This window comes from Lupinus angustifolius, chromosome LG10, assembly GCF_001865875.1.
Source record: "Lupinus angustifolius cultivar Tanjil chromosome LG10, LupAngTanjil_v1.0, whole genome shotgun sequence".
Lineage (NCBI taxonomy): Eukaryota > Viridiplantae > Streptophyta > Magnoliopsida > Fabales > Fabaceae > Lupinus > Lupinus angustifolius.
The window spans coordinates 6,388,567-6,398,813 of record NC_032018.1 but is presented as its reverse complement, the minus strand read 5'-3'; the positions used below and the strand labels follow the sequence as shown (position 1 = coordinate 6,398,813).

The following is a 10,247-nucleotide window of genomic DNA, read 5'->3' as shown; positions in this document are numbered from 1 at the left end:
TATATATATATAAAGTGAGAGATTCGTTTACCCTCTAAATAAAATATACTAGTTAGACTCAATCTTTTCTATTCATTTTTTAAATTAACGCATCAAAAAGGTGAAACTTAAAAGCCAAATAAGATTTATATTTTTTCTTTCTCATCCAAAGACATATGTAAGTGGATTTTGTTAATTCAACGGCATATATAAAGTTGAAATCACTTTTATTACCTAAAAGTTTAAGGCTTCATTTCTGGCACTTATATTTTTCCATTGAGCATTTACTTTTTTATTTTCCAACAATGATAAAAAACTTCACCGAAATATTCATTTCTTTTGTAGCAAAATTACATGCAATAAAGTTTAGATATTTCAAATGGTAATAATCTTTTTATCCATTTGATAAGCAGATAACTGTTAGTGCGGAAGATCTTTGGAGAAAATATAATACAGAAAATAACACCGAGAATTTAATGTGGTTTGCCAATTTGCCTACATCCACGGTTGAAGAGAAACAATGATTATTCAATTATGATAAAAGAGAATTACAAGTGTTTCACTTACTTCTCAAAATCCAAGTACACCAAATTTCACTATCACTCAAGTATTCCTCAAACGAGAATATGCATTAAGCTAAGTGTTTGGTGTACCTTACAATGGCTTGAAGCACTCCTATTTATAGCCAACGCTCTTGAAGATTATATGGTCAAAGGAAAAGAGTATTAATGTTGGTTCACCATAGCCACTTCATTTACTTAGCTACAAATTCTCTCTTTCTTCAAGATGATCCCTAGCAACTTCTTTTTTGCTTTGCTACGAGAAAGTCTTCTCATTATCTTTTTCTTTTAGCCAATATTCAATAAATCCCCACCTTGGCTAAAAGATTATCATAGTTATTCTTCTGCTGCTATTCTTCTTTCTCACTAGAGATTCTGAATATTAATCAAGCCCAGACAATATCTAAACTTGGTAGTTGGAATTGACTTCGTCGTCATGTCCGTCAGATTATCTGCAATGAGTATTTTCTCCATGATATCTCTGATAAAGTGCATCTGAACATCAATATCTTTAATTCTTTCATGATACATTGGATTCTTTGTCAGGAGTATAGCAGTTTGACTATCGCAGTAGATGATTGTTTCTTCGAGTTATATACCCAACTCCTCAATTAGACCTTTCTCCCAGTTGGCTTCCTTTATAGCTTTTTTTATTGTGATGTACTTTGCTTTAGTTTTAAACTAAGCAACAATTGACTGTAGTGTTGCTTTCCAACTAATGGTACAACCACACAATGTAAAGATATATCCGGTGAGTGATCTTCGCTTATCTAGATCTCCAGTATAATTCGAGTAAACGTATCTGATGATCTTGCCTCCAACATGTTTGACATTTCCATAAAAAAACCTTGTATTTGTGGTACCTTTAAGGTAATACATAATCCACTTTACAGCTTTCTAGTGAACTTTATAAGGACATGTCATATATCTGCTTACCACACTTACTGCATGTGCAATATCTGATCTAGTGTACACCATGACATACATGAGACTACCAACTGCACTACCATAAGGTATACTTGACATCTCCTCTTTTTCATTCTCAGTTTGTGGACACAAGGCCATTGAAAGTTTGAAATGAGTCGCCAATGGAGTAGTGTCTGGTTTATCATTTTTCATACCAAAGTGCTCAAACACTTTCTCAATGTACTTCTTTTATGATAGAGAGAGTGGCCCATTGTTTCTATCCCTATGAATCTCCATCCCAGAATTTTCTTTCCAACTCCTAAGTCATTCATTTCAAACTCTCAGCTCAATTCAGCTTTCAAGTTTCTTGTTTCTGATATGTTCCTACATGCGATCAACATATCATCAACATGTAAAAGCAAATAGATGAATGACTTATTTTTAAGCTTCTTGTAGTAGATGCAACTATCACATCCACTTATACAATAGCCATTTTCAAGCATGAAGCTATCAAATTGCTTATACCACTATCTACAAGATTGTTTTAGGCTCTATAAAGATTTTTTCTGCAAGCAAATATGATCTTTTCATCCTTTGAACTTCAAATCATTCAGGTTGTTTCATGTAGATTTGTTCCTCCAACTCACCATGCAAGAATACCATTTGACATCTAGTTGCTCAAGTTCTAGATCAACTTGAGCTATAATGGCAAGTAGCAAGCGAATAGAGCTATGTTTTACCACATGAGAGAAAACTTCATTGAAATCATTATATTGTCTTTGTGTAAAACCTTTAGCCACTAATCGTGCTTTGAATCTTGCATCTTCAACCCTAGGGATTCTTTCCTTCTTATTAAAGATCCATTTACATCCAATACTCTTTTGAGCCTTCGGCCGCTTCACAAGAACCCAAGTATGATTCTTGTGACGAGACTCAATTTCCTCTGTCATGGCAGAATTCCATTTAGAAGCTTCTTTGTTGTTGATAGCTATATCATATGATTGTGGTTCACAATTGTTGATATCATCAATAAATTTAGAGCGTATGACACCAGATCAGCATAACCATATTTATATGGAGGTTTTATATGTCTCATTTGTCTATCCCTAACCAACTAATAATGCTACAATTAGGAGATATCAATATCAATACATGCATCCCAAACTTCTTCTTCTTGATTAAGTGTTTTCTCTTTTGTTGGCTCCACCTGAAACTCCACCTTCTCCAAGATATTATGATCTTCATTTTCACTTGATGATTCTTTATGAAGCCTTAGCATTTCAGCTTCATTAAAGGAAACATCTCTACTAACGATGCATTTTTTCTCTGGCCATCATAACTTATATTCTTTCACACCATCTGGATATCCAAGAAAAATACATTTCAATGTTCTTGCATCAAGTTTTCCTTATTTGTTATGAGCATATGCAGAATGATTAAATATCCTCAAATTTTCATAATTTGCTGGAATACCCAACCACATCTCTTTTAGAGTTTTGAAACTAATGATCATTGATGGACATCTGCTGATCAAGTAACAAGCTACGTTGACAGCTTCCGCCCAAAATTCTTTTAGCAATCCAGCACTTGACAACATATATCTTGTCCTTTCAAGTAAGGTTATGTTCATTCATTCTGCATGTCCATTTTGTTGTGTAGTGCCTCACGGTATAATGTCTACCAATATCGTGAACCTTGCAAAAAAAATTGAATTCTTCATTTTAGAATTCTAGACCATTGTCAGTTTTCAGTCTCTTGATCTTTCTCACAGTTTACTTTTTGATCAAGGTTTTCCATAGTTTAAACTTGACAAATGCTTCACTTTTGTTTTTAAAAATGAAGATCTACACCTTCCTTGAATAGTCATCAATGAATATTAACATGTATCTATTATGACCATGAGAATGTACTTGTGAAGGACCCCACAGGTCAGAATATACATAATTCACTGTGCCTCTTGTTTTATGAACTGCAACATTGAATTTTATTTGACATTGCTTTCCGAAAACACAATGTTCACAAAACTCTACCTTACCGACCTGTTGACCGCATAATAATCCTTGTTTGGCCACTGAGCTAGACCTTTTTCACTGACATGACCCATTCTCTGATGCCATAGTTTGGTGACATCATAATCAGATGTTGAGGAGACAACAACAACATTCATGATTATGTTTCCTTATAACATATAAAGACTATTCTCTTTATTTATTTTCATTACAACCGTAGCGCCTTTAGATATTATTATAGCTCCACCTTCATCTTTGTAGCTATAACCATTTGAATCTAGTCTTTCCAAGCAAATCATATTTTTCTTTAATTTTGACACATGCCTTACATCTGTCAACGTCCTTATGATTCCGTCAAACATCTTGATTCTAATTGTTCTCATGTCGATGATCTTGTAGGGAGCATTATTTTGTAGAAGGACCTTGCCCAATCTAAGGGTTGGTAAGTGGAAAATCAATCCTTAATGGAACACATGTGATATGATCATCCAGAATCAAGTATCCATTCATCTTTTGAGTAGTATTCTAAGACTATTAGTGTATCCATACTATCATAGCCATTTTCTATAGTTGCATCTCCATGTTCATAAATATTTGCATTGCCTTTGCGCTTTGGGCAACTATTTCTTGTGTGCCCCTCCTTGTGAAAATGAAAACATTTATCTTTCTAGGTTTCACTTTAGATTTGGACCTAGATTTTTCTCTTTCACCAAATTGATATCGCCTCTCTGTTCTTCCTCTAGCAAAGAGACTTTCACTTGAGGCTTCAGATCTTGAATCTAATACTCTTTTCTTTAGTTCTTTTAAGTGCAATGCCGCATTTACTTCGTCCAAGGTCAAATCTTTTCGACCATACATCATGGTGTCGATGAAGTGCTCATAAGAACTTAGAAGGGAACATAGTATAAGAATTGATTGGTTTTTATCTTCAATTTTAATATCGACAATCTTTAGATCAAGAATAATTTTGTTAAATTCATCCAGATGATCTTTAATGGGATTTCCTTTCTGCATTTGAAGAGTATATATTCTTTTCTTCAAATACAACCTTTTGGTGAGTGACTTCGTCATGTACAGGCTTTCCAACTTCAACCATAATGAAACAGTTGTAGTTTCATGTGACACTTCTAGCAAAACTTCATCTCTCAAGTACAACAAAATTGCACTATGTATGTTTTCGAAGGTTTCATCCTTCTCATCCTCGGTCAAACTCTATGGTAACTTATTTCTACCTTCCAAGGCTTTGCCTATGCCTTGATGAACTAGTAGAGCTTTCATCTTCAGTCTCTAGAGGTTAAAATCATTTTCTCTATTAAATTTCTCCAAATCAAATTTAGAACTCGCCATGATAACTATACACTGGAACAATGTTATAGTCCGTGAAGGTACACCAGAAAAGTTCTCAGGAAAGAGAGGTGAGTCTTAACCAACATGCTTAAATATCATGTCTTTCTTAAGACAACTTTTCTAGATATGTACTTTCAAACTACTATACTTTTCATTAACAATAACGATTCTTTTCTAGTATGTAAAATCAGACAATGTTGCGAATACAAATCATACTAAGAATTTTCTTTTAAATCATATGGCTTAGCATGTGAGAGCTCTATGAGCTCTGATACCAGTTTGTTGGTGTGGAAGACCTATGGAGAAAATATAATAGAGAAAATAACACGAATAATTTAATATGGTTTGACAATTTGCCTACATCCACGGCTGTAAAGCAACAAAGATTATTCCATTGTGATGAAAGAGAATTACAAGTGTTTCACTCACTTCCCAAAACCCAAGTACACCCAATTTTACTCTCACTCAAGTATTTATCAAACACTCAAATATTCTACACAATATTAGAACAAGAGAACAAGAAGAGAGAATATGCACTAATCTAAATATTTGGTGTATCTTACAACGACTTCGAACACTCCTATTTATAGTTAAAGCTCTTGAAGATTATATGGCCAAAGGAAAAGAACATTAATATTGGTTTCACGAAAGCCACTTCTTTTACGAACAAGGATCCTCTCTATTAATGGAGAGACAAATTGTTGTTTTTCCTCATATTTTCAATGGTAAAAAAGTTATTTCATAGTAAATAGAAGGATAAAAGTATTTATTGTTTACTTGGCTACAAATTATCTCTTTCTTTAAGATGATTTCTATAGTCACTTTTGTGCTTGGCTACAAAAAAGTCTTTTTATTATCTTTTTCTTTTAGCAAATATTCGATAATAATAAATATAGATTTGTAAAACAAATGAAACATTTCAGCTTGTACAAGAGAATTGAGTCAAATAATATTTACAACTTTCAATTTTTTTAATTAATTTCAAATAAAGATGATTAATTACATAATACAAAGTACAAAATAAAGACATGTCTCAAACGTTGTCTTATTCTTTACCTAGAGTAATAAGATATTGTTATTTGAATAAAAGAAAAACTTTAAAAATAAAAAATAATCAAAAATAACATTCTGATTGGTTTGAAATATCCGGTAATAAAACTCATAAAATCCAAGACTTCACTAACATCACCCCATTGATTATACATTGGCAAAACTAATGTTATGGATATGTTTGAGACCATTGATTTCCACCACACCATAATCCCATTTTCACAACTCCACTGGTCTTTGTTGGAAAAGATCAAAGACAAAAACAAATAAAAAACCCAAAGAATAATCAACACATACCTCCAATATCCCTATCAAATTATTAAAGCAGACACCACTATTTTTTCCACACACTCACTCTATTTTGTTGCCACTGCATACATGCACACGTGTTTCACTGCATTCCAATCATGCAAACTTTGAATGGTCCCCCTCATAAAAGTAAAACTCATCACGTGCCTGTGCATTTTCTTAGCAGAGCGTAAACCAGTTAAAACAATGGTCTCACCACCCAAAACGCGACTCTTCTCAGTGAATATAAATTTGCTTCATCAATTAGCTAAGTAAATTTCTCACCATCTCCAAGACCTAACAAAAAGTACGTGATACCAATCAATACATTACAAGCACTCACAAGAACTAATCTTTGCCACTTTTTCACTTCTTTTTGCATCATATAGCTTCTGGGTGTAAATATAATAGTGTTCTTTTTTCTTCCCTTCCCCATATATCTCTCATTCATAACTCTGCAATTTCTTCATTAAAAAATATAAAGAATTACAGTATCATTTAAACCCTAGCTATATAACTACCTAGTTGATTATGCTGTATGGTGAATGATGTCTAGGGTTCAAACGTTAAGAATCTGTTGTTGTTCCTTTTCAGTTTGAGCATCACATCCTGCAACATTTTCCATCTGCTGAAGATTTTGTTGCTGATACACTTGCCTCAATCTCTCTATCTCTCTCTTCAGGGCTTCTTGATGAGCTGCATTACAATATTTGAAGCTTAGTTAGTTGAAAAATCTTAACTAATTGGAGACAATGCACATGATTGGAGACCGACTTAAAAACGAGTGCTTGTAAATGCTTTCACTAAAATCGATATGAGTCTGTTCAATTTCATAATTGACCAGATTCCACTTCCTAAAGTATTGAAAGTTTGCAACTTCATTTCACGAGAACATGCCAGCAAAAGTGCAATTGTAGTAATATACATTTCTTCTATTTTGGCTAATCTTTAGTTTTATTATTTATACATTGGGTTGACTTAACAATATTACTTAAGGAATATAAAAGTGGAAAATTAAGATTGGAAAATTAGTGCAGCATTTTCCAATAGTGCGAAAACATCAAACTTCAGAGTAATTTCTATGGTGCATTTTCCCAATTTTTATTTTGTCATTTCCAGCTTTGTCGTGGTTAAAATAAGATAAAAAGGGTAATATTTAGATATTGGTGTAAAGATTTATATACCTTCAATATATTACCAATAATTTTTTTGAATAATTAATAATTTGGTTTATAACTAAGATATCCTACACCCTATAACTAATTTTTTCGTATGTATAATTTCTGAAATCTAAACTTAAAATTTCACTTATATAACAAGGGGGGCTTTGAAATTGTACAATTATGTATTATACAATTTCAATAAAATTAAAATTTTAATTGAAATTGTATAATACGTATATAATTAACTACCCATACGATGTGTGTTACCCATATAGCATGCAGGTTTCATCTCATGAATAGGTTCTTGTCATTAGACAATTTATAGCAATGAAATATGCAAACCACATATACCTCAAGAATAAAGATAGGTAGGAATGTTGGGTAGACCCTAACATGCTATAAAAGCACTAAAGCATGCATCCACCATATTTTAAAAGTGTGATGAATTATATCATTAAACACTTAGCTCTTTATTTTATTTCATTTTTATCTGAAAAAGAAGAAATTTACACTTAACCCTTAATTAACAGAATAATGATTAAAGAGATTACCATCTTTGAAGATCTTATCTTGGCCAAGGGCAGCGATTCTTTGCTTAAGAGCATTGTTGTCAACAGTAAGAAGCAAACGTTGATGATCTAAAAACGCAACCCGTGGAGACAACGCTGAAACTTCGGTCTACATTTGTGAACATAATTGGATACTGGTAATTTACTATATGCATCATATTTAAAGCTATAATTTGTAACAAAAAAGTTTACATGCTATGCAGAATATTATGTAAAGTTCACGTCATATACCTGTAATGAAGTTACACTTCGCTCAAGCTCTGAAATGTATTGTAGCTTCTTCACTCGCGATCTTTGTGCAGATTGTCTATTAGCTAAGATTCTGATGATGAAAACCGAGAATTAGAGGGTGAACTCAAAAGAAATAAATTTATTTAGCATGTTCATTTTCAGTAGCAGAAAAATCATGGGAAAAAATCAGTTTTCTGATATATTAGGAAGAACGTGTTCCAAATTAAATATAAGAGATTAAGAGTAGTTCATAAACATTATAATTAACATTACTATAGAATACAAAAATATTAAGATTACATTTAAGCAAGAGTTGAAACCAGATTGTGCTTGTAATTCAGGCTGCAATTTTACATTTTTTGCGGTTTTAGCAATTCAAAACAATTTATTTAAATAAAAAGAGACTTCACAACATTGTGGAATTTGTGTCATGGGACCATTGCAACTTTACCAGGAAAAGGATATCATGAATGCTTCATATATATGTCATTACCTTTTGACTCTCTTGGGGTCAGTAATTCTGTCATTGGATGTAGTTCTAGTAATATTTGTGTTATTTGGAGGTGTTGGAAATTCCTGTTTGCATTCACTTTCAACCTCATCTGGTTCATTTTTCAATTGATGTTTCTGTATCTCCTCCTCCTGTTTCTTCTGCTCCTCCATCACCTCTTTCTCATCATTGTTGAAGTTCTGATCTGAAGGGCTTGAAGGGTTTGAGGAGGACAAGGTTGGTGGCACATTGACCCCATATATTTCATCACTAAACATGGACATGAGTTGTTCATCATCAAACTTGTCAAACTCATTGTCATTAATCTCAGGCCTTATTGTGATCGGTAGTGCCTCAAAGAAGGTGATAGAATCGCTCATCGACCGGCGGTGAGCGCTGCGGCGGCCGGAGGAAAAGTCAAGGAACTCATCCACCCAAGAAGGGTTATTGTTATTATTATTACTACTTTGATGATGTTGATGGTTTGTGTTGTTTGTGCCAAATCTTGCATGGGGTGGCATTTTCTGGTAAGAAGAAAAGTCTGGCCAACTTGGTGACATGTTTGGGATCTTGGGTGGTAATTGTGCCATTTGAGATAGACAGAACAAGAACAAGGAGAACCAAACATAAAATTTTGCAAACCTTAAATATGTTGCAATGTGCTTAACAAATATAGCTATCTATGGACATTGCATAATATATGAAACCAATGAGCCTCTAACAACCTTTTATAAATGTCTATATATATATATGTATGTATCCCTAGCGACCTCAGAGAATGTTGTTAGAGGAAAGAAAGGCACAAGAAGAACAAGAAGATAACTATAACTTTTTTCTCTTGTTCTTCTTTTATAAAAATATGTGTATAAAATTTAATTGCTATGTTTTTGCTTAAGCTTTAAAATCCCATAAAAATGCCTAGGGGTATTTGTATCTACCTATGTGTATTTGCGCAGTGGGGTCACATGGGGATGGTGAAGGGATTGGATTGGACAGCTATGAACAGCTGGGAGGAGGAGTTAGGGCCTCAACGGTATTACTGGAAAGTCAGAAGTGAATTAATAACTAGTGGGAATCAGCCACCACGTGCCATTGTGACCGCCACTTTAGAGGGATGCCCTTAAAATAGTGTCTCATTTCACCCCTTACAATTTCTGTCACAAATCCCATTACAACATTCTCCTCCTCTCTGCATATGTTTACTCTTTTCATTTCTCATTTTATACCCACCTCTGCATTATTAGAGACTAATTTAACCCATGTATAATGTTGCCAAGGTTATTTTTTATTATTATTTTGGGGCATTGCAACATTAAGAAAATTATTAATTAGAAAAGTGTTAAGGTTTTATCTCAAAACTAATTAGAGATGAAATGAAACATTAACATAACATCAAAGGTAGAACTCGATTTCTCTTGAATTATCATGAACAAAACCTTTAATTATGGGTTAAAAGTAATCTTTTGTCTAATATTATCTTATTCTCATATGCATGATTTAAATATAAGTTGAATGAATATCTTTTGAGGAGAAATAATTGTTTGGGTGAGAAATACATGGAAGAAAAAGAGTCAAACTATGGTAAAACTATTAGAGTAAACCAATTTAGGATATGTACAAATGTATTGACATATATTTGATGTCGTAAAAGAAAG

General features: G+C 33.1%; 1 protein-coding gene across 1 annotated transcript; it reads right to left on the bottom strand.

Annotated features, from left to right (window-relative positions):
• Positions 6,528 to 9,637, bottom strand: LOC109358590 (basic leucine zipper 34-like). Its single transcript, XM_019602905.1, has 4 exons — positions 8,596 to 9,637; positions 8,103 to 8,193; positions 7,854 to 7,980; positions 6,528 to 6,835 (listed from the first exon to the last, which is right to left on the bottom strand). The coding sequence occupies exons 1-4, from the start codon at positions 9,180 to 9,182 to the stop codon at positions 6,699 to 6,701; spliced, it is 942 nt and encodes a 313-aa protein (XP_019458450.1). The 5' UTR covers positions 9,183 to 9,637; the 3' UTR covers positions 6,528 to 6,698.

What these genes read in the sequence shown, in the direction of transcription:
- LOC109358590 (XM_019602905.1), bottom strand. Translation starts at nt 9,182, where the DNA reads ATGGCACAATTACCACCCAAGATCCCAAACATGTCACCAAGTTGGCCA. An exon ending in GAAGTGTAACTTCATTACAG is followed by an intron (nt 7,981 to 8,102) that starts GTATATGACGTG and finishes TCACAAATGTAG; the next exon opens with ACCGAAGTTTCAGCGTTGTC. An exon ending in AGATAAGATCTTCAAAGATG is followed by an intron (nt 6,836 to 7,853) that starts GTAATCTCTTTA and finishes ATTGTAATGCAG; the next exon opens with CTCATCAAGAAGCCCTGAAG.